This window comes from Aureobasidium subglaciale (genome assembly GCF_000721755.1).
Source record: "Aureobasidium subglaciale EXF-2481 unplaced genomic scaffold scaffold_22, whole genome shotgun sequence".
NCBI classification, from domain to species: Eukaryota; Fungi; Ascomycota; class Dothideomycetes; order Dothideales; family Saccotheciaceae; genus Aureobasidium; species Aureobasidium subglaciale.
In genome coordinates, this window is record NW_013566973.1 from 30,026 (window position 1) to 54,241 (window position 24,216).

At 50.7% G+C, this 24,216-nt stretch overlaps 10 protein-coding genes across 10 annotated transcripts; 6 read left to right on the forward strand and 4 right to left on the reverse strand.

Moving 5' to 3' along the window:
* Positions 1-296: 296 nt before the first annotated feature.
* On the reverse strand, positions 297-1,652 carry AUEXF2481DRAFT_7680 (uncharacterized protein; the record flags this gene model as incomplete). The annotated part of the gene is made up of 1 exon (XM_013485298.1): positions 297-1,652. The coding sequence occupies one exon, from the start codon at positions 1,650-1,652 to the stop codon at positions 297-299; it is 1,356 nt and encodes a 451-aa protein (XP_013340752.1).
* Positions 1,653-3,055: 1,403 nt separating this feature from the next.
* On the forward strand, positions 3,056-5,317 carry AUEXF2481DRAFT_100581 (glycoside hydrolase family 31 protein). Its single transcript, XM_013485427.1, has 2 exons — positions 3,056-3,903; positions 3,959-5,317. The coding sequence occupies exons 1-2, from the start codon at positions 3,199-3,201 to the stop codon at positions 5,231-5,233; spliced, it is 1,980 nt and encodes a 659-aa protein (XP_013340881.1). The 5' UTR covers positions 3,056-3,198; the 3' UTR covers positions 5,234-5,317.
* Positions 5,318-5,623: 306 nt separating this feature from the next.
* Positions 5,624-9,110, forward strand: AUEXF2481DRAFT_425402 (uncharacterized protein). Its single transcript, XM_013485428.1, has 2 exons — positions 5,624-6,176; positions 6,344-9,110. The coding sequence occupies exons 1-2, from the start codon at positions 6,013-6,015 to the stop codon at positions 8,949-8,951; spliced, it is 2,772 nt and encodes a 923-aa protein (XP_013340882.1). The 5' UTR covers positions 5,624-6,012; the 3' UTR covers positions 8,952-9,110.
* Positions 9,111-10,068: 958 nt separating this feature from the next.
* Positions 10,069-11,771, forward strand: AUEXF2481DRAFT_68798 (uncharacterized protein; the record flags this gene model as incomplete). Its single annotated transcript, XM_013485416.1, has 3 exons — positions 10,069-10,538; positions 10,596-11,046; positions 11,100-11,771. The coding sequence occupies 3 exons, from the start codon at positions 10,069-10,071 to the stop codon at positions 11,769-11,771; spliced, it is 1,593 nt and encodes a 530-aa protein (XP_013340870.1).
* A 388-nt stretch (positions 11,772-12,159) lies between these two features.
* On the forward strand, positions 12,160-13,788 carry AUEXF2481DRAFT_43062 (uncharacterized protein). The gene is made up of 8 exons (XM_013485353.1): positions 12,160-12,270; positions 12,320-12,595; positions 12,650-12,709; positions 12,766-12,773; positions 12,840-12,943; positions 12,991-13,161; positions 13,210-13,351; positions 13,405-13,788. The coding sequence occupies exons 1-8, from the start codon at positions 12,202-12,204 to the stop codon at positions 13,730-13,732; spliced, it is 1,158 nt and encodes a 385-aa protein (XP_013340807.1). The 5' UTR covers positions 12,160-12,201; the 3' UTR covers positions 13,733-13,788.
* A 293-nt stretch (positions 13,789-14,081) lies between these two features.
* On the forward strand, positions 14,082-15,600 carry AUEXF2481DRAFT_43064 (uncharacterized protein). Its single transcript, XM_013485354.1, has 2 exons — positions 14,082-15,067; positions 15,127-15,600. The coding sequence occupies exons 1-2, from the start codon at positions 14,222-14,224 to the stop codon at positions 15,418-15,420; spliced, it is 1,140 nt and encodes a 379-aa protein (XP_013340808.1). The 5' UTR covers positions 14,082-14,221; the 3' UTR covers positions 15,421-15,600.
* A 367-nt stretch (positions 15,601-15,967) lies between these two features.
* AUEXF2481DRAFT_91330 (uncharacterized protein) lies at positions 15,968-16,953 on the forward strand (the record flags this gene model as incomplete). Its single annotated transcript, XM_013485423.1, has 1 exon — positions 15,968-16,953. The coding sequence occupies exon 1, from the start codon at positions 16,201-16,203 to the stop codon at positions 16,951-16,953; it is 753 nt and encodes a 250-aa protein (XP_013340877.1). The 5' UTR covers positions 15,968-16,200.
* Positions 16,954-17,075: 122 nt separating this feature from the next.
* Positions 17,076-19,672, reverse strand: AUEXF2481DRAFT_7685 (uncharacterized protein; the record flags this gene model as incomplete). The annotated part of the gene is made up of 5 exons (XM_013485299.1): positions 17,076-17,923; positions 17,974-19,287; positions 19,339-19,414; positions 19,465-19,533; positions 19,589-19,672. 5 exons carry the CDS (start codon positions 19,670-19,672, stop codon positions 17,076-17,078), a joined length of 2,391 nt encoding a protein of 796 aa, XP_013340753.1.
* A 497-nt stretch (positions 19,673-20,169) lies between these two features.
* AUEXF2481DRAFT_7686 (uncharacterized protein) lies at positions 20,170-20,949 on the reverse strand (the record flags this gene model as incomplete). The annotated part of the gene is made up of 3 exons (XM_013485300.1): positions 20,170-20,642; positions 20,699-20,825; positions 20,884-20,949. The coding sequence occupies 3 exons, from the start codon at positions 20,947-20,949 to the stop codon at positions 20,170-20,172; spliced, it is 666 nt and encodes a 221-aa protein (XP_013340754.1).
* Positions 20,950-21,737: 788 nt separating this feature from the next.
* Positions 21,738-23,358, reverse strand: AUEXF2481DRAFT_68696 (uncharacterized protein; the record flags this gene model as incomplete). The annotated part of the gene is made up of 3 exons (XM_013485407.1): positions 21,738-22,345; positions 22,402-23,190; positions 23,250-23,358. The coding sequence occupies 3 exons, from the start codon at positions 23,356-23,358 to the stop codon at positions 21,738-21,740; spliced, it is 1,506 nt and encodes a 501-aa protein (XP_013340861.1).
* Positions 23,359-24,216: the final 858 nt, after the last annotated feature.

Sequence of the window (24,216 nt, forward strand, 5' to 3'; positions counted from 1 at the left end):
CCGGCGTCAATATCTCAGGAAGGTACCACACAGCTTCGAGCAAAGTTCGGGGGGCAGGAGACAACCACAGTCCTTCCTACATCTCCCATCCCTCCCGAGGATGCTAGATCACAATAGCCCGATTCCATCAACAAAAGCAGCGGTGGTCCAGTGGTCAAGACGCCTCACTCCCATGTCTTGCAAACACAAGCGTCCCGAAAATCTGATGATGGCTGTATGTTATGCATATTACCGAGGATGACTAGGTATTGAGGAGATCGTGAGTTCGAATCTCGCTCGCTGCATATCCTTTTTGCTTACTGTGAAGCTGTGCAATTGAAGAAAGCTACTTGAACGGTTATGTCATCTCTCACCTCCCGTGAGAATGGCGTGCTGGTTGCGAGTCGAGCTGCTATCAGTTCGTGATCGTTTCCGCCCAATGAGTTTCGCATCAGGTGTACGGCTGCATTGTTGTCTTGTATTGTTGTTCTCCCTTCTTCGAACTCCCACTTTACATCACTACCAAAGTCGAACGGCACACGAGTTTGCTCTGGCTTGCTGTGCACTGTCGCATTCGCTTGAGGTTGTTCCAACCATCTGCCAACCAAGTTTACGGCTTGCTTATTCGTAAGATTGTCCCATAGACCGTCTGTCCCCAAAATCAAGAAGGAAGGCTTCTTCGGATCAATGACAGTGGTCGTGATGATGGGCTCAGCAGTAATATATGGTGGCGTTTTGGTGTTGTCCTTCAATGCTGCTCGAAGTGCCGGAGCGTGGAATCTGCGTACGAACTCACCCTGCAAGTCTCCAGGCCATTTCCATCGACCGTCGCCAAATGCTCGAGATACCATGAGACCTAGCACACGACCACCCTTGACTATCTCTTCTTCTCCGGGATGCTCTTGATGAAGCCTTGCGATCTCGGATTCGTTGCTGCCTGTGTGGTCAATTGACAGAGGGATCGCTTCCCAAGTACCATCGGCCTTCTGTTGTCCGAGTACTGCTCGAGAGTCTCCTGTGCATGCCACATGCAGTCTCCTTGAAGCAGGATCATACAACGATAGTAAAGCACACGAACCAGCAAAGGCAGGCATCATCTCATGCAGTGGCATGTCGCTTTGTGCTGTCTTCTCGGCTGTCCTGATAAGCGAATCGTCAAAGTCCATGAAAGCCTTCGTGATAACGTCTTGGACCGAGTCTGCATCTGACACAATTGATTGTGCATCGAATTGGCTCAGACGTTCCTGTATCAAAGGCAAAAGCTGTCTCTCTAGCAAGTCCGCCGTTTGCGAGCCCGCGTGTCCATCAAACACAGCCCATGCCATCCATGGCTCACCAGAGGATACAGAAAGTTGACCATGCGTAAATCTGTCTTCGCACGGACTGTTCGAGGCTAGCCGAGCTCCGTCATACCTCTCCACGGTCGAAGATGTCTTGACAATATATGCCTCCTGCCACAGCAGTTCGGTAACTTCGTCCTTCGAGAGACCAAATTTTGTGGCTTTGTGCTTTACTGACTTTGGACTTGGCGAGTCTTTGGAGGCACTTGTCAGCCACCAGGTACCGGTTCCAGTAATAATGCTAGCAGCAGCAATGTATGTTCCAGTCCTTGTGAGGGTCGCATTCGACGTCGAGCGTGCTGTAGTCGAATGCACATTCGAGGCGAACCGCATAGGCTCGTACCAGGACCACGCCATGATTGCAGCGATCGCATCTTCGTAAGGCAAGGGATGTTGATGTTATGGAAAGTATACTCGTGAGGTCCTTTGTACTTCGCCAAGGGTTGATGGCAGTTGCCAGAAGACGTAGCAAGTTGAAATCGGAGGTGAGCCGGAGAGACACGAATGATGACACTGAGTTGATGGCGCTCTAATATGTCGTTTGTCAAGTCAAAATCAGGGTATAGATAATATTGCAAGCAGCGGGTGTTTGGTCAAGATACATGAATTTATCTGTTGACTATCTCAACAATGCTTGCTTACAGCCCCCTCCCCCACGTTTGACCCACCTTGCCCTGATTTGCCTGTCGCATGACCACCTTCCCGAAATGAATGCAAGCAAACCGATGTACCTATCTATACAGTTCCATTCTCCACGGCTTTTGTAGTCTAGAGACATATAGAGCCTCCCTTTCCTTCCGTCATGCGACGTCGCTCACAACAATGCTCAGCTTGTTTTACCACCATAAATTTGCTTCCTCACCTACTGTAATGACTTGCATCTCAAACAAAAGGATTCGCAGCGCAGAACTTGGAGGGTACTCTCGTTCAGCAAAAGAAGAATCGTCACAGACAAAACATACAGCAGCAGGGATTCCCACGTGGTCACCCACCGTAGTACTAATCTGCCGTTCAACTGCTTATGTATGGCAGAGCGGACGGGATGCCCAGTTTTCAGCTGACTGTGGCCGTATGTACTGGGCAAGCCGATCAGACAATATATAATGTATAGATTATTGTGCATAGGTCTCATCTACCTAATGCAACATCTATTCTGCTATCTTAGTCAATATGGAACTAGTATCTTTTCTTTATGTAAAGTGTAGAATCGGATGCATATATGCTATAGAAGGATTTGCAACTATAACTTCTGCTTACACGTCTAGCATTTGTCCGACAATTCTCTATAGAGATCTCATTGCCTATACTAAGCTTACTTTGGCTTTTGGTCAACGAACTGCGATAGCCAGATGTAGCCAGCACGCGTATGCTTATCATTCGTCTACACAAAGACCGTGCCCAAGCAAGAATTGTTATTACAGCCACACACATGACCAACTCTGGCATGAGACACTGACTGTACAAAGGCTCCAGAGCCACCGGAGGGCTTCCTCGAGGTTCCGCCGGATATGCACTCTAAGTTCACCACACTGACCATCGATCCCGGCACCAAAATGTGCATGCCATTCGGGTCATCGTTGCACGGCATCGAGAACACATTCGGCTTTCGGGACAAAATGTGATTGCGGAAGCTTGCGGCGGGGCTCCGGTGGTGCACAACGGCCAGGGTCGTGAGTGAGGGGTTACGACGTGGGGTAGATGGAGGGGCATTCTACAGTCTGTTTACCCAGAGCAGCCTGAGCAGGTAAGGTGAGTAAGCTGTTTGAGAGGGGCTCCGATGCCTCTGCCTCCTGGATCATCTCACCATGTCCTACTTATATCACTCGAGACACCGAGCACTTGAGAAAGCACCATCACATCTCTTCTCAAGTTGTTCACCATGTTCGCCAAAGAGGAAAACCGTCTGATCTTCAGTTTTGACGCCGACAAGCTCTGGATCGAGCCCTGGGGCAAGAATGCCCTTCGCATTCGGGCCACTCAGCTCAATGAGATGCCTGCCGAGAACTGGGCCTTGGACGAGGTCTCGGGCTCCAACGCGGTGGTCGAGATTGGGGAGAAGTCAAGCTCCTTGACCAATGGAGAGATCAAAGCCGTAGTCACAGCCAAGGGCAAGTTGACTGTCTATGGTCACGGAGGCAAGATCATCCTTGATGAAGCTGTTCGCAACCGCCGCGATGTTCTGGATCCCAAGTGCAGCGCAATCGACCGAGAAGCCCGCGAATTCCAAGCCATCCCATCCACAAACGATTACCACATTGTCTGGCGGTTGGAGTCTCTCGACAAGGACGAAAAGATATATGGTATGGGACAATACCAGCAACCCTACCTCGATCTCAAGGGTCTTGACCTTGAGCTGGCCCACAGAAACTCGCAAGCAAGTGTGCCTTTCGCCGTGTCTTCCCTCGGTTATGGTCTTCTCTGGAACAACCCTGGTGTTGGAAGAGCCGTTTTTGGCAAAAACCTCATGTCTTTCGAAGCCTTGAGCTCCACAGTCCTGGACTGTTGGCTGGTAGCTGGAGAGACACCTGCCGAGATCGTTCAAGCATACGCCGGAGTTACGGGCAAAGTTCCCATGATGCCAGAGGTAAGTGATTTGCATGCACTCCCAACCTCAAGCATAGTACTGACCTTCAACTTAGTATGGTCTCGGATTTTGGCAATGTAAACTCCGCTACCAGACACAAGAAGAACTTCTTGAGGTTGCTAGAGAGTACAAGGCTCGTCAATTGCCCATCGACCTCATCGTCATCGATTTCTTCCATTGGCCCCTGCAGGGAGAGTGGAAGTTCGACCCGACTTACTGGCCAAATCCCGAAGAGATGGTTCGCGAGTTGAAGGAGATGAACATTGAGCTTATGGTCTCCATCTGGCCCACTGTGGACCGAAGGTGCGAGAACTACGAAGAAATGGTAGAGAAGGGGCTGTTGATCAGATGCGATCGCGGTACAAGAATCTCCCTAGACTACATGGGCAATACCGTCCATTTCGACGCTACCAACCCCGAATCAAGAGACTATGTCTGGAACAAAGCCAAAAAGAACTACTTCGACATGGGCATCAAGACCTTCTGGCTAGATGAAGCCGAGCCTGAGTATTCAATCTACCACTTTGACAATTGGAGATACTGGAAAGGCTCGAATGTTAGCATCGGCAACATTTATCCTAAGGAGTACGCTCGTGCCTTCTACGAGGGTCAACAAGCTGCGGGCCAAGAGAACATCGTCAACCTATTGCGTTGCGCATGGGCTGGCAGTCAGAAGTATGGCGCCCTCGTATGGAGCGGAGATATCGCCTCATCTTGGTACAGTCTTAAAAACCAATTTGCTGCTGGACTCAACATGGGTATGGCAGGCATCGCTTGGTGGACCACTGATATCGGTGGTTTCCATGGTGGTCACCCGGACGACAAGGACTTCCGGGAGCTGTTCACAAGATGGTTCCAGTACGGCGCGTTCTGTCCTGTGATGCGCTTGCATGGAGACCGTGAACCTCATATGCCGCAACATGGTACAACCGGTGGCGCAACCTGTCTATCAGGAGCTCCGAACGAGGTCTGGTCATATGGCCCAGAAGTCTACGAGATCTGCAAGAAGTACATGAAGATCAGAGAAGATATGAGAGAGTACACTCGCAGTCTCATGAAGGAGGCCCACGAGAAAGGTTCTCCAATCATCCGCCCTATCTTCTACGATTTCCCTCAAGACAAGAAGGCATGGTCAATTGAGGATCAGCAGATGTACGGGCCCAAGTACTTAGTCTCACCAATTCTTAACCCAGGCCAGCGTAAGCGCACGGTTTACCTTCCTGCCGGAGCAACCTGGAAGTCCTTTGAGGGCGACGAAGTCTATGAGGGTGGCCGTGAAGTCGAGGTTGACTGCCCCATGGACACTATGCCTGTTTTCGTAAAGCAATAGACCACTTTGTTCCCGGATTGGATTATGATACAGTAGGTATGCATTAGACAGCAATAATAAAATCTGAATTCGCTCCATGCCAAGATCGTACACCAGTATGTCGTTTGATGTCAACAACATGAACCTCGAGATGCCACTTCACCCCTGGATCTATCGTCGAACCCATCTTCTTGACTGGTCCGTAATCTCTTGTCTGTGACTCGAATCTTACCACATGTTGTTTTGAAGTGGTGAAGAGTGGAAGGATAGAAGAGTGCCTCGTGCGTTGAACGCCGTCCAGTTTTCACGTAATGTATGGTTTGACATGCGAAAGCTCAAACATGAAGCCACGCGCTCAGAATTCAGAAAAAATGTTTTTGAACGGTAGATAAGAGCTCATAGAGAGTATTCAGACCCGGGACTGGTCTCTGTGCGACCTGTGGTTGTGCTGGATGCCAACAAGATATCGAGGACAGGGTGACCTGCCTAGCCAACTCGTCCACGACGTCATCGCGCCTCCATTAGATCAAGTCGAGCAAGATATTCAACGCCTTGGGTCGTGCAGTCCTCGATTTGGCAGCGAGATATACCTTGAGTAGTCGTATCATAGTCGCATCATATTCGTGTTAGGGCTTAGTAGCGACGAGTTCTCGTACCAGAGGTTGATGTATTTGACACGGTGATGACCTCAAACGTGTCTTCCAGCTTGGCTTACAAGATTAGCCTAAAAGTCGCACTCGAACTTAGTGGTTGGTGTCACTCCGACCTGTCGCGTCAACACCTCAACACCGTCATTCGAAATGCCCGAGAACGAGCCTCATATATCCCGTGATGATGCGCAACGTAAATGCTCGACATGCAACATCGTCTTCCAGCGAACAACACATTTACGAAGACACATGCTCACACACACTCAAGACAAGCGGTTCGTTTGTTCAATTTGTGGGAAGAGCTTTGTGAGAAGGTTCGTAGTACCATTCTACCATTGGCCATTTGCATCGCGTACCCGAAGTCGCACACTACCAGATTAGGGCCAGCGACTGAGTTGATCTCGGAAGAGCTCAGAATTCATGCTTGTTTATAAACGTCATCTAGTTGAGACCAGGATCCTGGTGCTGATTTTGATCACAGAGATACGCTTCATAGACACCAAATAACACACCGCACCAACTCCATCGGAGGTCGTATAGGTTCTGCCGATGCGCTCTCCTCCAGAGCTTGCAGGGGTTGTGCTACTGCTCGAGTACGATGCAGTAGACAAAATCCTTGTGAGAGATGTCATTCGAGACAGGTACAGTGCGTCTACGAGGAGTCCGATCGAACGTCTGACTCAGTACCGGAACAATCTGCAAGCACGACATCTGTTCTGCCTATTGAAGAAGTTCAAATGCCTCCTCCAAATTGTGCGACTATGATTGACCAGAACACGGACAACACCATACCGCAAACACGTACACCTGGTACAGAGACTGGTGAACCATCTTTTCTGCTAGTACCAAGCTCCCGAGACGCTGGAGAACCAGCCAGGTCTTTGCTAGGTCCCACATGGACGCCTCAAGATCCTGTCGTAAACCCCTCTTATAACTACCAAGACACGTCACTGGTTGCACCATTTGTGGGCAGAGATACGTCCTCGCTACCGGCTACAAATTGGCTGCCTTACGCCAATGGCATGGACTGGGATTTCGATTTCTACATGAGCCAGGCACTGAATAACTTTTCCCCGGTCATGGGCTTGCATAGTACCAGTATCTGGTCTCCCAGTACCAACCCTCTGGATAACAACGTCCTCAATATTGGTACGAGCCCTGGAGGTCGAAGCAAAGGATCCATCGCCGAGGAATCTCCAGCCTCAATGTCTGTGACCAACTCTGTGTCCTCCTCTAAACGGCATGGGACATTCTATGCTGATGGAGAGGTATCTCGTCTTACCAGACGCCGCAACGCTGAAGTTTCAAATACCCAAGATCACATAGGTGGCATGGGAAGTGAACTAGAGTTCACTTCGACGGAAATGGAGCCGCCAACCTCGGATACGGCATTGTCAACCCCAATTCCATCGCATACTTACAACCGTATACTGCAGAGCTTTGACAACTTATGTGTCACCGATAACCCTTTACTTCATTTTGAGAGATTTCGATCCAATCGATTTCCTTCTTGCCAGGCTTTGGAGACCTGCCTAGACTCCTACTTCGACAACATCAATTCTACGTTCCAAGTTATTCATCGGCCCACAGCGTCGTTGGAAGGGGACGGCGACTGGATACTTTGCTTAGCTATGGCTGCCATGGGTGCTGCCATATCCTCTTCTGCTCCGCTTGTGTCCAACGCCGAAGCATTTAGAACCTTTCTACAGCGGGCCATCACGACACAGAATGTTTTGGCAAGACACAATCGACGCGAACCCGAGCTGTCGTTTATGCAAGCTTGTATAATCTATGATGTCTTGGAACTCCATCTACAAGTCAACATCAACGAAGACGCTATGGCAGGCACTCGATCGTTTTCGGACCTTTGCACCAATATCAAAAGATCTCGCTGGCTTGGTCTGAAAGAACCAGAATGGGACATCACGTGGAGGGAAGACGACTGGAAAGCATGGGCTCATCGCGAGAGTCAGCGGAGAGTGGCGTATTGTGCTTGGCTACTCGACAGTTGGAACCTCTTAACAGCCGGCAAGACACTGTCGTCAAACTTCTCATTAGGCGACGTTCAGACTGATTTGCCTGTTCACGAAGCTTTGTGGATGGCGGGAACGATAGAAGCATGGTTATATCTCAAAACGACGCACAAACAGCCGGTAGGCTTGTCACGGTTATTGCAGTCGCTTTATCAGCAACAGCCGCTTGTCCAAGAGCTCGGAGACTTTGCACAAACAGTCGCTGTTCATGCGGTCTGCCGGCGAACGTTGGAGATTGGATCCCACATACTCGACCCACTGAGCGGCCTTGATGCGGGGCAGCAGCAACCTGGCGACTCCGTCAGAGACATTTATTGGCTCCCCTCGGATCCGGAGTACCAAAAGTGGCGCAACAAAGCTCTGGACTGTCTGGACTCACTCCATTGGGGAACTCATGCAGTCATTGCTCGGCTGCAAGGCTTGGAGCCACCGGTGGTGTTACATTTGCACATGTCGCGATTGATTCTACTGGTCCCGTACCAGGATGTCTATGATCTGATTTGCGAAGTGCATGGCGACGACACATCTCTAGTTCAAGCTGGGAACTCGCGCTCGCGCCGGGAAGATCTCGTAGCCAAGATTTGGCTGTGGATCTCCAAGGATCACTACAAATCAAGACTAGCTATTGTGCACGCCGGAGCGATGTTTTGGTACATTCGACACCATGGAACCGGCAACATTCTTGAACCGACCAGCCTTTTTATGGCCAGTATCATACTATGGGCTTATGGGTCATTCGTACCTCTCCTACAGGCAACGAGTGACGACGATCATCCTGCTGTCCCACGCGCCGATGCGGACGAAGAGTATGATCCAACCATGATACAAATTGACCGACCATGCGACGACGAGCTCATTCAAATCTTCATTCATCGAGGAAACTCCATGCAACCACATATGTTGGCTGTGGGGAACATCTGTCAGCCCGGTGGAGCACTTGGAGTGCTCAAAGTTGGTGCGAAGCTAATTAAGAATCGTTGTGCAGCATGGCCGATTTCCAAGGCGTATGAGAATCTCCTGCTTCGCTGCGCGCAGGTATCAGCAAGGCCCGCGTAGCGTGGTCTCCGTAATGATTGCCTCACGGTCTGAACGAGCCAGTACGCGCTCGTGACTGAGCGTGGTCCATGCCCTCTCATGCTTTCAGCTATAGAAAGTTGTATATCAAATCTCATGGAGTAGAAATCCCTCCAAAGAGACTCGCTCATCTTCTGTTTGAGACCTTCGATGAACAGCTGATCTACCACATCCTCCCCATGTGCGAAAGACCGTCACATTTACTGCTGTCCCAAGGCACGAGCTTCTTCAGATCTGGAGCAATGTCACCGAGATACATCTTTTCGACAACTCCCTGCGTTAGGTGTGTCGATAAAAGATATGACTGTGCCTTTCTACAGCTCGTCGTTGCCCTGCTTTGATCACTGTGGAGAGAGGGTGCGACAGTATTCTGCATACGGGGAGGACAGATGGCTTGATCACAAGCAACGGAAAGTTGGAGTGTTTTGGTCGCTCTGCTGTGCTGCCAAGCTTGTACCAAGTATGATGTTGCCTTTGGACGGGAAGATCACGCTGGACACGAAGACGCGAGCTCCTCGCGGCATCGGGGCTAATCACACCCCTCCGGTGTCCGGTGGAAGGCAGCCGGCCTGAAACGGTTACACGACGAATCAGCTATCGCAATCGAGCTCAGCTCTCCAAAGCGTGTGTCCATTACGCTTCCTTGTCCCTAGACGCGAGAGTCAACAGGGCTTTGACTTTCTGTCACACGCAGGGAGTCCCGACGTAGCCAAGGAAGCCGACGGGGCTCCGCTCGGTCCGGAGGGGCAGGACGGCTTAATCCGGACATCCCCGATGAGTCAACCACCACAAATCGAAACCGTCCGGCGGTGGCACGAAAGAATCCTCACATGAACTTTCGTCTTTGCACATGAGAGGTTGGCAAACGTCCCCGGACTCTCCACATCCCCCTCTCGATCGCTTCCCCATGGGGCTGCTCGGAACCAGGGCTTAATAGTGCCCAGATCATGCATATATAACCCCTTGCCATGATCAGCGATAACACACCAGACCCCAGACGCAAGCATTTGGTTAACACATTGAGAGTTAATCAGCACCAACATACTCACACCCCATTTCAGCAACCAGTTCCGACATTATGTTGGACGAAAAGACCGATATGGTTCACGTCGAAGATCGAGCCGGCTCCTTCGTCGGAGACGAGAAGGTCGACCATGGATTGGCTGCTGCCGCAACGGACGAGGAGCACAACCTGACCTTGATGCAAGCCTTGAAGAAGTACCCTCAAGCATGTTTCTGGTCCATCGCTATCTCGAGCGCCATCATCATGGAAGGATACGACATTGTATTAATCTACTCCTTCTTCGGACAACCTGCCTTCGTCAGGAAGTATGGCGAGCTTGATGCTGCCACCGGAGAGTACTCACTCTCTGCTGCATGGCAGGCAGGTCTCGGTAATGGAACACAAATCGGCACAGTCATTGGCGCTTTCTTGAACGGATACCTCACTCACAAATTTGGCTACCGCAAGGTCATGATCGCCTCTCTTCTGTCTCTGCTTGCATTCATCTTCATCCCCTTCTTCGCACCCTCTGTTGAAGTCATTTTGATCGGCCAAATTCTTTGCGGGTAAGCAAACAAATCATAGTCTCGATTCTTCATCCTAAATGCTAATCCGAATGCTAGTATCCCCTGGGGGGTCTTTGCAACTATGGCACCAGCCTACGCGTCTGAAGTGTGTCCTACTGCGCTTCGTGGCTATCTTACTGTCTATGTCAACCTTACTTGGGCTTTTGGTCAGCTGGTGGGCGCGGGCGTACAATCTGGAGTCTCCGGCATCACAACAGAGTGGGCATACAGAATTCCTTTTGCTATTCAATGGGTGTGGCCTCTACCAATCGCTCTCCTCGCTTTCCTCGCACCAGAAAGTCCATGGCATCTCATCCGCACCGGCGACAACGATGGTGCTTTACGCTCGATCAAGCGTTTGTCTTCGAACAAGACCGACAGCGAACACCGAGCTCAGCTTGCCATGATGCAGCACACCAACCAGTTGGAAATGGATATCAGTGCAGGTACATCTTACTGGGACTGCTTCAAGGGTATCGATCGTCGCCGCACTGAGATCGTATGCATGGTACGTTTGGTTACAACATGGAGGCGGAGGTACACATAACTGACACTCAACAGGTCTTCGCGGCTCAGCCCTTCTGTGGCAGTGCTATGGGCGGAACACCCACCTACTTCTTCATTCAAGCCGGCCTCCCCACCTCCATCTCGTTCAAAATGACCGTTGGCGGACTCGCCATGGCTTCCGTCGGCACGATCATCTCCTGGTACCTCCTCTCCGCCTTCGGCCGCCGCACTCTATACCTTTGGGGCCTCGGCCTTCTCACTCTCGTCCTCACCACCACCGGAGCCATCAGCGCCGCAGACGCCAAAAGTGTCGCAGGCAACTACGCACAAGCCGTCATGATGCTCCTCTGGCTCTTCATATACTATCTTACCGTCGGACCAATCTGCTACGCCATCGTCGGCGAAACCTCCGCCACCCGTCTGAGAAACAAGAGTGTCTGCTTGGCCAGAATATCCTACTACATTGCCAACATCATCTGTGGTGCTGTCAACCCGTACCTCTTGAACCCTACAGCTTTGAACCTCAGAGGCAAGACTGGCTTTATCTGGGCAGGTACCTCGCTTGTCTTCTTCGTGTGGACGTTCTTCAGACTGCCCGAGTGCAAGGACCGTACTTATGAAGAGTTGGACGTACTGTTTGCGAACAAGGTCAAGACTCGCGAGTTCAGAAAGTTCGACGTCAATGTATACGCTGAGGATGGACAAACTCTTGTCAAGCAGGAGTAAGGAATGAACAGAAGGGCCCTGCGCAGAGCGTCGGGAGACTGATAGTTATGGATTATATGATATGATGGCAGGAAATGGGATGATGTGTATTGAATAGTCTTTTGTGTAACGCTTGTATATGCTGAGCTAGCTACCATGGTCTTCCTATTCCCCTTTGTGCGAAGTACGGTTACACTTATAGCTGCTTTGAGGCACGGTAACTTCTTAATTGGCAAGGATGTCATTGAGATACTATACTTCGTGTCATCGGCTCACTGCGCTAGGTGCAGGGTCCATCGAGCAAGCCGGAAAATTGCATAAACGTACGTGAAGCACAAGCCAAGCAACTCCGCGTAATGAGCTATGCATAAACGCGCGCGAATCCGCGTCCTCCACCAAAGCCACCTGCCTGCATTTCTGTACAGGACAATGACCTTGACCAATAATCGTCATGCAACGATTCTTGGTCGAGCCAGTGGAGCAGTTTGCCGGTGCTAATACAAGAATCAAGAAGCCTACAGTGTGTATACCATAAGACCACTGCGAATCACGGAGCTAATCATGATTAGGAACTTGCCTACTTTTCCTACGACTCTGAACATAAACTCAAGCCTCTGGACAATGAATCGTTGAGATACTACTATCCGCCATTTTTCAGTTTTCCAGGCCATCAAGATAACAGGTTCCCTTTTGAATTGTCAAAAGGATATGACACGTTTCGGCAGAGAGATGACAGTGGCGATGAGCATCTAGATGGTCTCTTGGATACTCTTGTCGAAGCTGAAACACGCAATGGCAAGAAGACGGAAGTTGACATTGTGACGTGGAGGGGAATGATGACGAGGGTATGTCTGATATGGAACATTCGATCTCGAGCCATGTACTGATTATGTGCCTAGATCTTGACTGCGCCGTACGAGCTGGAAGATGGGTTTGAAATGAATGCGACATGCTTCCAGGTGCGCAGATCTTCTCCATCGCAGACATTCGGACGGCTTGACTGACAAAATCTAAGGGCACTGTGTAGGAAGCCTCCGCCAAATTCGATCAATAACAAAGAGCAAAAGCTGACCCTCTCATTTACAATAGCTTCATTGAGGAGAACCATGCATACAAGACCGCGTCGAAAGAGGCACAGAAAGCCCGTTTCTCGCGGAATAGAGGTCCACCACAAGATATGGCCATGTATTGGGGTAAGCTGAATCTTATCTACTCGATGAGTGAGGATTGACTTTATCAGGCTACAAATTTGAGACATTGTCGCTCTTGAACAAACCATGGGGTGAAACAAGCAGAGAAGAGATTGAGGGTCGTGAAGATGAAGTTGTTGACAATTATGCTCAATACTGCAGCATCTGCCGGACCGAGATTGGCGGCACATCCATGGTCATCGGAGGAGAAGTGGATGGAGGTAAGAGAGGAACAAGCCTGTTGTGAACAAGGCTGACACAGTATCAAGTACTCGGATACAAGCCTGACGACCCACAAGCTCCCGCAAGATGGGTAGAGCTGAAGACGTCAAAACAGCCAGAACATGAACGCGATCGATGGGTTCTCGACAAGAAGCTTCTCAAGTTCTGGGCCCAATCCTTCTTGCTAAAGTGAGTCAATCACTAGAGTCATCAATCATCATGAGACGCTGACCGACTTGCAGCGTACCTAAGATCGTGATTGGCTTCCGTTCTCGGGACGGAAAACTGCTTAACATTGAAGAGCTAAGCACACAGCAAATACCTTCCAGGATCCAAAGAGAAGGAACGTACAAATGGAACGGAAACACTTGCATCAACTTCACAAGCCAGTTCCTCGCTTTCCTCAAGCACACCATTGTCGGCGAGGGTATCTGGAGGATTCGGCGCGAAGCGAAGAGTGCAGCGATCGAGGTCTTTAAGGTCGAAGAGAGCGGTACAGGGAAGATTCTCACGCAGAACTTCATCGACCATCGTAACAGCATGTTCGCAGGAGCAGTGCCCGCGGCATAGACTGTCCTTCGATAGACGTGAACAGTATTGTATAAAAAGTTTCTCACCTGAACATTGTATGACGTCGTGCTCGTCGTTGTCGAGGGCTTCCATATCACGGAAGGACAATGCCACTGCCTGATCACATGTCCATATTCATGATAAATTCCAGTGCTGTCAGTGTCCATGGACAGTGAAGTACTCGAGCAGTAGAAGTGCCCAAGTGATCGTGAGGTGCTGCTCATGGCGTGGTCGTGGAAGTCAATGGCAGAGTGCGGGGGACAATGGACGTGTTTGGGGGGGGATAGAGCTTTCTAGAAGTTTCCCCAGACGTGCACCTGATGTCACAAGCTCGAGGCCTCATAGCAACCAAGGAACAAGCAAGAATGCAAGTTTGCTTTTTCTCATTCTTACTTGACACACTTTCAATCGCTTGCACATTGCCGCACTAATTCACCGGATTGACACACACACACACCCACCTATACACACACACACCCAAGACACACAATGGTCGCCGAGACAAAGCTATACGACTCGCTAGGCATCGCGTCTACCGCGACACCGGAAGAAATCAAGAAAGCATACCGCAAAGCCGCCCTGAAGTGGCACCCCGATAAGAACCAAGACAACCCGCAAGCCTCTGAGAAATTCAAGGAGGTCTCACAAGCATACGAAATCCTGTCCGATGCCGACAAGCGCAAGACCTACGACCAATTCGGCCTCGACTTCCTGTTAAGAGGTGGTGCTCCACCTGAGGATGCTGGTGGTGCTGGAGGCTTTGGTGGCATGCCAGGCGGTATGCCTGGTGGTATGCCCGGTGGTTTCGGAGGCTTCCCTGGAGCTGGAGGCCCTGGAGGCGCTAAGTTCCACTTCTCGACTAGTGGTGGTGGCCCTGGTGGCTTCTCCTTCAGCAACCCGGAAAGCATCTTCTCCGAGTTCCTGAGAGGTGGCGCTGGTGGGGGCATGGGCGGAGGCATGGGAGACGACGACGATTTCATGTCGGCATTTGGAGGTGGAGGTGGTTTCGGCGGACAATTTGGTGCTCGCCCGGGTCCAGGTGGCCGCGCTCGTACCATGAACAGTGGCATGCCTAGACGCCAGCAAACACCCGAAGTCACAGTCGTCGAGAAGCCTCTACCCGTCACCCTTGAGGATCTGTTCACAGGTTGCACAAAGAAGATGAAGATCAAGAGAAAGACATTCGACGACCACACCGGCAAACAATCAGTACAGGATCGCATCCTCGAAGTACCAATTAAGAAGGGTCTCAAGCCCGGCAGTAAGATCAAATTTACAGGAGTCGGAGACCAGGTCGAGGGAGGAGTCCAGGATTTGCACTTTGTTGTTGAAGAGGTAAGCCCAACGTCCTTACACATTCCTACTTGGACATTCAATGCTAATTTCCATTCTAGAAAGAACACCCCTTGTACAAGCGCGAAGGAGACGACATCATCCACAACGTCGACATCACCCTAAAAGAAGCCTTGACTGGCTGGTCAAGAACCGTCAAGACCATTGACGGCAAGCAAATTGGCGTCAGCTCAAGCGGCCCTACACCGCCCACCTACAAAGATCGCTACCCCAACCTCGGCATGCCCAAGAGCAAGAAGCCTGATGAACGAGGCGACTTTATCGTCGGTGTCAAGATTCAATTCCCTACAAGCTTGACACCTGCCCAAAAGAACACACTCAAGGAGATTCTGTGAGCGAAAAGTTCAGAGTTCAACCACGGCGTCCTTTTTTCCTTCTTCTGCACATATTCTTTTCTCTTGAAGCGTTCTTTTAATGAGAGCATTTGCGGAGGCTGGCCTTTTCGAAACATTAGAAACGAATTAATGAAACATATTTTATGCAACAAATCTTATGGAGTGCATATTCTAACCAAGGGCCATCAGCGTTATCGTGTGTTTGGCTGTAAGAATACACATTGACATTAGAATCTAACTCTTGTTCGTCTGAATGTCAGAGTCGTACGTCGAGCGCCGAACATCGCCTCCATAGAACCTATGCGCATCCATGTTGCCAGTCCATCTCTTGCCATGCTGTGATTGTGGAAAGTGGAGACTCCACGCTTCGACTCACGACCCTGAGATAACGACTTCTACCTCATCACAAATTTGGCACTGCATACCAATATCCTCGGCAACAAGCATCATTTTCAGAATTTGATGAGCAAACGCGTTGTCACAATCCGCATCTCAGAAAAGACCAGTCAATGACACAAACCGGATCATAAGAAGACCCGGCCATCTAGGATCTACTGAGTTGTCATTGGAAAACGACTTCTGCTTCTACTATCGTCTGAACAAAGGGTCAAATCTGGAAAGAACTCTGCACATCTGCAGCCGTGTAAAACTTGACTCTTAAGGAACGATTTTACTGGAAGGGACATTACACCACCATCGCCTCGAACAAGTCCACACGAAAACAGCCCAGAAACCGGACACAGCACTCAACAAAACCAACCAAAAAAAAATCACAAAATAATGACCCAACCATCCCTCCACTTCCTCCTCCTCCTCTCCGACTCCGCCCTCCCTCTCGGCTCTTTTGCCTTTTCCTCTGGCCTAGAATCTTACCTCGCTCACCATAAACCTCCCTTTCCCTCCCCAACCACCCCACCACTAGATTTCCACCTTTTCCTGCATCTTAGCATCAGAAACCTTGCTTCTACATCATTACCCTACGTACTGCAAGCCTTTTCACAACCCGAGACATTGCGAGGCTTGGATAATGATGTAGACGCAAGTACAGCATGTACAGTCCAACGCCGCGCATCAGTCGCACAAGGAAAAGCTCTACTGGGATTATGGGAGAGGGCTTTTGCCGCTTCTTGCACTGTTTCCTCGACTACAGAACTTGCCATTTCCACCCTCTCTTCTTTTGCTGCGGATTTCAAAAAGGCGAAACCTGATGTTTTTGGATTACAGCTAAATGCACATTTTGCACCACTGTTTGGTGTGTTGTGTAGATGTTTAGGTTTGAGTGAGCAGGAAACGGGATATCTGTTCTTGTGTAATCATGCAAAGAGTGTTTTGTCTGCTGCTGTCAGGGCGGGTGTCATGGGTCCTTATCTGAGTCATGGGTTTTTGGCAAGTGAGGTGTTGCAGAAAGTCATCAGAGGCTGTGTGGACGCTGAAAAGGGTACAAGGGTAGAGGATGCAGGGCTCAGTGTTCCGGTCATGGACTTGTGGGTTGGAAGGCATGAATTGTTGTACTCAAGGATTTTCAATTCTTAGAGGAGATGTATGTGGTCAAGTTAACAGAGGAAGCTCTCAATTTAACCCATCCAAGTCTGGAATCTTTCCACTATTTATTGATGAAGCAACATAAAGTCAGGAGAGAAAGAAGACGTATATGACTAATCCTTGAAATCGATCAGGTCGACTTCTTCATTTTGGACCTTGATACCCGCCATTGCATCGTCACCGACTTTTTTGGTCATCTTGGAGCCGTCGCTACCGAACCTGTATAATGAGGGCTCTTCATGCGCCTTCTCAATCATCTCGACTCCTCCCTTGTTTGCTTCTGTGTGTTGAATGTCTTCCTGCTCAAGGCGAATCTCGTGGGCGGGAGGGCTGTGTGTTCCATCCATGACTGCATCTTTGCTGTCCTGCATGTTATTCGGGATGCGGCCGTATTCGATACCTGCGTCGTAAGGAGGTGGTTCGTAACTAGGCGGAGCATCGTCATTGCCGAAGTTTGCAGCAGTACTGTCTCCTGAGCCACGGCGTTGTGAAACTCCCTCGTATGCAGGGTATACATTCCCGTGACCAAAGCCATTCATCTGCAGTTCGGCCTCGAAGCTTTCATCGTCATGGTGAATGAACTCCTCGAGAGCTGTGGTGAGTTCAACATCGTGTTCGTCCGAGATGGCGTGATCGCTGGCGTAGACGAGAAGAGCTTGGTTGTGTTCGAGTTCCACCGCGCGGATAACATCGTCTTGTGCAGATTTTGTCTTGATGACCTTGGCCCCGTTCGTATGGACGTCATACTCGATACGCCACCATTGCATACCCTCGGGTGCATCTTCGTCATCGACTAAGGAGCCGTCGAGAGGATCACGAGGCTGTAGAAGATAGGTTACGTGCGACTTTGTGGAGACACCTCTGAGCGTGTATCTGTGTTTGAGGTTCTCTTGTGCCAGTCCGGTCTCTTGTGACAGTTGTGCCAGAGCCTTACGGGCCTTTTCTCTTTCTTGTTCCAGAGCTGTCACTAGTTAGCACAACAGACCACCACCACAGGAGACTTGTACGTACCTTCGAGTTTTGCATCAACGTCTTTGCAGACTGCTTCCAGCTGTTCGGCGATTGCACCATGGTGCTCCAGTGGAGGAGGAATGTCGGTATCCCCACCAGCGCCAGCACCTTCTCTTTCTTCAATCATATTTCTCCTAGTGGCACCTGAGAAGTAGCCTCGCGCGTGTTTCATAAGTTGACTCGAACTCAGGTTTCCTTTCTGTGAATGTCTGTAATTCTTCAGCCTGAACTGGGCCATCTCGATCTTGTCAATCTTCTTCTTGCTCTGTGCCATCTGTTTTCGGACTTCTCTTGTCGCGTCTGCATTCTCCTTAAGATATTTGTCGACGTAGAGTATCGGAGGGATGATGACATTTAGTGTGTCTTTTGATGTATCGTTCTGTGTTAGACGAATTGGCAAGACTTGTGCGCAGTGATCGATATAGTTGTCATAGGAAGCTGCTTCGTCTCCAGTATCCCACAGAGCGTCGTCCATAATCGAGGCTAGTTCGGTACTTGGCGCATCAGGGCCAGATTTGACGAATAGCGGTAGAGAGAACAGATCCGTAGTGGCCATTCCCTGAGGATCTGTGGTGCCGACTATCGAGTGGAAGACGAAGAACTTATCGTCGTTGAAGTATTCTTCCATAGAATCCAGCGAGGCCTGTTCCCAAGTCCTGAGCACTCTGTCCAGAATGCATCCACTATCAGTCCCGGCAAGACGAACAAGCGTGTCTGCACTACCGTAAGATCTTTCGCTCTCGTCCAGCAAAGCCATCAGACGCTGCATCTCTGCAAGAATCTCATCCTGGTTGGTGGTGGCTGGCTCCAAGGGTGCGCCGCTGACAGTACTGACAATTTTGGGCAAGCTGATACCGTGACCCTTCCACCATTCAGGATCCGTTCCATAGGAAGAGTAAGTCTTGTGTGGCGCCAACAGAGCTTTCCGTGCCATTGGAATGTAATGCGCAATGGTAAGTAGATTTGGCAGATAATCGCCGGAAGGTAGTTGTTTCAGAAATCGTGGTTCGCCAGGCTCGTTCTTACGCTCGTGAGGCTCAAGATCCGGTATGATTTCGCTGGCCTGTTGGGAATCCACATTTACGGTAGTCATCGACCATTTCGAAGGGTCGTAGTGGTCGCCCATCGCGGGCTGGAAGTTGGCATTTGGCAACGTGACACCGGTTGAGCCTTGTTGAGAAGCAGCAATAGCCCTTTGCATATCAGCGTCTTCATCATCTTTGTTGGAAGGCTGTCTGAGAGATGGCGCGGGCGAGTTGCCTCTTGTCGGGGCCGCGCTATGCCCAAGTGGACGTAGGTTCTGCTCATTGTATGCTTGTGGACGTCAGTTTAGCATAAAGATGAGTCTCCATCCAAAAGACGCACAGTAGTTTTGAGGACCGAATGCCGTGGTCCCGTCACGGCCAGCGCTGAAATCAGTCTCGCTCCAGGTTACGGTCGACTGGCTTGAGTAAACACAAGTGACCAGTGATGCGATAGGACAGTACGTACCTCGGCTTTATCAAGGTCTTCACCATCGAAGATGGCATTCATGGCAGCATCCGCGTCGTTGTTTTTGATCTGGTAAATGGGTGGTCAGTCGAGAGTTATGCCTGCCATTACCGACATGTCAAACCTTCAACCATCTGCGGGCCACATCATCTGTGCAGCCCGAGATGCCAGTCAACTCGGCGACAGCTTGTGAATTCGCTTCAGCCATGGTGCTCAGAGGAGTGGATAGAGACGCACAGCGTGATGTGCAAAGATCGATTAGGGTAGATCCGACTGTTTGCTTGATTGCTTGCTGGCCCGGTGAACTGACCAGCCTACGTCATCAGCACAATGAAAGCCCAGATCTGCGCTCTATACCATTCTGCGGTCAACTATTTAGAGATTGCCCTCGATATCGTTCACGCAATAATCATTCACTCTTGAAAGGCTTTGCATGCATAGTGAAATGAGATTTCGGGTTGAAGTGACTAAAGCGGAAGGATATCCTCCATATATTGGTCTAATAAAAACTTTGTTAAAGAGCCGTAAAAAGCATTTGAAAGATGCGCCAGTACACCAACTAGCAACTTCTGTGCTGCTGTCCCCCGTCCTGGCCTGTGATAATATGTGCCCCTGCTTGTATAACCCATGCCTGAACGCCGCGCTGGTGGTATCGAAAAAAGAAAAACGCCATAAGATGTGTAGCCCATGATGTGAGGCGTGTATTCAATCGTCGCTGTCGCTGGCGACTTCCTGCTCGTCGTCTTCGTCGTCCTCGTCAAACGTCATCTCTGCATCGCTGTCGTTGTCGAAGTCGTCCTCGACCTCCGAGTCGCTCCAGCTGAACAGGTTGTCTTCGACCTCGGGCTTGTAGGTAACATGCTGAGTAGGCATGATAAAGCCCTCTGGAATGTCGGCCTTACTAGCCTCAACATCCTGGAGGGCTCGTTGCTTGTATGCCTCCGGGTGGTTGCGTAGCATGACTCCAGCGTCGACGTTGGCGGGCGAGGAAGGTTCGGCATCATCGAGGAGTGATAGGATACTGATAAGGACAGACTCGACGCGCTGAGCAGGTGACCAGCGTTCGGCAGCGAGTTCGCCTGACATCTCGTCCTCGCCGGGGGGGTGGAGGATGGAAATACAGAGTTTGCCATCGGGGTAGACATTCGGATGGAACATGGGACGAGTGAACTTGAAGGCTGCAAGTGCGGTCAGTATGAGGCCGATAGACAAGAGAGTGTGAGAAGCTACATACTGGGAGGACTGAAGGGGTAGGTTGTAGGGAAGGTCATCTTGGCCTTGAAGAAGGCACCATTGTAGATGGAGTCGGGATTGATAACGATCAGGGCGACGTGCCAGGAGAAGATATTCTCGTTGATGAGCTGAACGGCACAAGTCAGTCTCTCAGTCGTATACCCTTCGCATACAAAACCGACGTACCTCGATGTTGGTCCAGTGTTCCTTGGAGAGAGCCTTGAACTCGGACATTAAGATCTTCTCCGCCATGATGTAGAGGGGTGGCAGTGGCCTCGGTTGTGTTCCGTCGTCGAGAGTGGAGGAGCAGCGAGTGTTACGGTTGGAGAGAGAGAGAGAGAGAGAGAGAGAGAGAGAGAGAGAGAGAGAAGATGCGACGAGGTGACGAGGCGACGAGGCGAGCGGAAAGACGGAGTGAGACGGAGGGCGAGTTTGAGTGTTGGTGAGTCTTGACTCAAGGGCAAAGAAAGGGCGACTGGTGAGTCTTCCGCTTTGGGAACTTCGCGAAAGTGAAGCCGTCCTTAACGCCGAACTTTCAGGAATGAGTGAGACTCGGTCTAGCCAGAAAGTAGACCTATCTACAGGCACAATAGAACCTTTGTTCAACCCATCATTCCTTTCCATATATAGCCTATCCTTGTGCCGCGGACTGCTTATTCAGGTTTCTGGCAACACTACCACCCTCTGCGTGATCAATCCCACGTCATGCGTAACGGCCATTTCATGCTTTATCGGGCCTGACCATCCGGCTGCTCAGTCGAGCCCATCGCAGGCTTCACTGCTCAGTCGAGCCCATCGCAGGCTTCACTGCTCAGTCAGGAAATTGGAAATCATGTGAATGATGATAAAACGTGATTTTGTTCATTGCAAAGGAGATCCGACTTTCCCGCTGGCATATGCTGCAATCGCCGTCACTAGATATTCAACGCCTGAACACCATGCCCAAACGCCGCCTTTCCTGTCCGCACGCGCGTACTATACATTGTAATGCGCTTTACTTTTTAGTCCATCGCTCGCCACCGAGGAAGTGTACAACACGTTTACTCGCTGTCTGAGCTGTCGGCCTTGCTCTTGCTCTTTCTCTTCTCCTTCTTCTCGGCCTTCTTCTTCTTGCGCTCAGCCTTCTCCTCTGCTGACTCGCCCTCGCGCTTGCGCTTCTTGTCCTTCTTTGAGCCAGCATCTTCCATGGTAGCGTCCTTGACGTCGGAGCCGTCTCCTGCAACAGCGGGAGCGGCCATGACCTCCTCGCGAGAAGTGGTGTCCTTGGACTGACCAGTGATACCCTCCTTGACGGGTGCGGCCTCAACAGCAGTTCTCTCAGCACCAGTAACGGACTCGCCGTTGACAGTCAGAGTGCTGTTGAAGTCCTTGTACTCGGCGTTCCACTTGGCAGGGGTGGCCTCGTTGGGGCGGCCGTACTTGTCGAGCTTGCCGGACTCCTTCATCTTCTTCTTCTCAGTAGCAACAGGGCCCATGCCCCAGCGGCGTGGGTAGAGGTCACGCTCCATGATGCAACGCTTGACCTTGGCAACAACACCGTGGTCGCAGGTGGAAAGCTCGACAGTGGACATCTGGGCGATGGCAATGGCGATGGCCTCACCCTTTGTGGTGATCAGGACAATCTCCTCGTGAACCTCGATGCCGGATTCTGTGAAGCGTTAGTAACATGTTAAGAGTTGATGTGCAGCAGAAGACAAGACATACCGTATCTCAACAGACCGGGAATCATGAGCTTGGCACCGTAGCAGACAGCGTTGACGGCAGAGTCCTTGACAACGACACGCTTGTAGGTGGTGAGCAGAGACTCAAGAGGGCTGATAACTTGACGGAGGTAGCTCTCGTCGCGCTGGTTGTCGTAAAGATATTGGGCGTCAAGGACGTCGTGGAGGGTGACGAGGTTCTTCTGCTCGTCCATGGCACCGGAACGTACACGTCTCAGCTCCTGCATGTGAGCACCGACACCCAACAAGAGACCAAGGTGGACACAGAGTGTACGGATGTAGGTACCAGCCTCGCACGAAACCCAGAAGACACCGAGCTGTCTCTCGTTGTCGAACTCGTAAAGCTTGCTCTCGTGGATGGTTCTGATACGGAGCTGTCTCTTGACGGCCGAGATAAGAGGAGGACGCTGGAAGAGAGCGCCAGTAAGGGTCTCAAGGGCGCGGGCAAATTGCTGCTCGCCTCCGGGGAGCTTGTTGTGAAGTCTGATGACACAGACGTACTCCTTACCAGCACCCTGCTGCGACTTGACCAGGCGAGTAGCGCGATCAATGCAGACAATCAAACATCCAGTGACCTTGGGATCGAGAGTACCGGAGTGACCGGTACGCTCGCAACGGAGGATGCGCTTGATCCAGGCGACGACTTCGTGCGAAGAGGGGTTGGAGGGCTTGTCCAAGTTGATGACTCCGGAAGAGATGTATGACTTGAGGTCACGCTTGAGGGGAGTTGCGCCAGCAGGGATGGGAGTGAAGTGGCCAGTACGAACAAGGACTGCGCGCAGAAAGATTAGTTATAGAATCACACCAATGTGGAAGAGCTCTACGACGTACGCTGGTCCCAGTTCTTCAGAAGCAGCGGCCAGGCACTGGTGTCGATGGTAGGAGTGATGTTCTCGGGCTTGATCGAGTAATCAGCCTCGTCGGCCTTAACGAGCGCCATTTTGTATGTATTGTCTTGTTGGAAAAGATTGAAAATGCTGCCCTCCCAAGACTTCTAATGTCGCTGTCGATGCGCAGATAATTTTTCGCCGACAGCTTCATAGCAAATTCGACAGGCGCGAAGCCTTGGCAGGCTTCCGCACGGGCTCTCGGCAGGATCCGTTGCATCATCAGGTCGAGGAACCATTTTCAACTTGAGTGCTCGATTACAGGTTTTGATATAAAGACAGCAGTACTTCTTGTCTGGTCAAATTGACGGTGCTTGCAACAGCTTCGAACACCACATCCTTTATCTCACGACGAGGTTTGGTTGCTGTCAAAATGCAATCCTTGAGATTGAACACCGTATGAGGGTAAAGCCGCAAACAGCTTATGACGGTCGCATACATTCATTCATGACAACATAGTAGTACATAGTCTCCGTACTGAATCAAAATCATTAAACGCAAGAGATGCAATCACATCACCAACCCTCCATGACTGAAGATCATGTGCGAGTCAATGCTGATCCTCTCAGGCACGTGTGGCTGCGCTCGACTCTCTCCGCTGCCCTCAGGTATAGTATTGAACACGGCTCTGTGAATCGTAGGATTGGGCAAATGCGTGATCGTGTCTATTGCCAGCCGACGTTGTGGTCCCGCCACCACTCTCCCTCTGTCGATAACACGAGCCTGGCGTATGTGAGCTGCCCCCAAGTGTTCCATTGGCGTGCTGAAGACCGTTCTGGTCATTTGGCGTATGGAACTCGTTCTGTAGGAACGATCAGCGAGGTTTTATACGTGTTGCATAGCTCTAATACTTACTTCTTGAGAGTGAGTGTTGATACCTTTCGAAGAAGGCCACCGGCATCTGCTTGCTC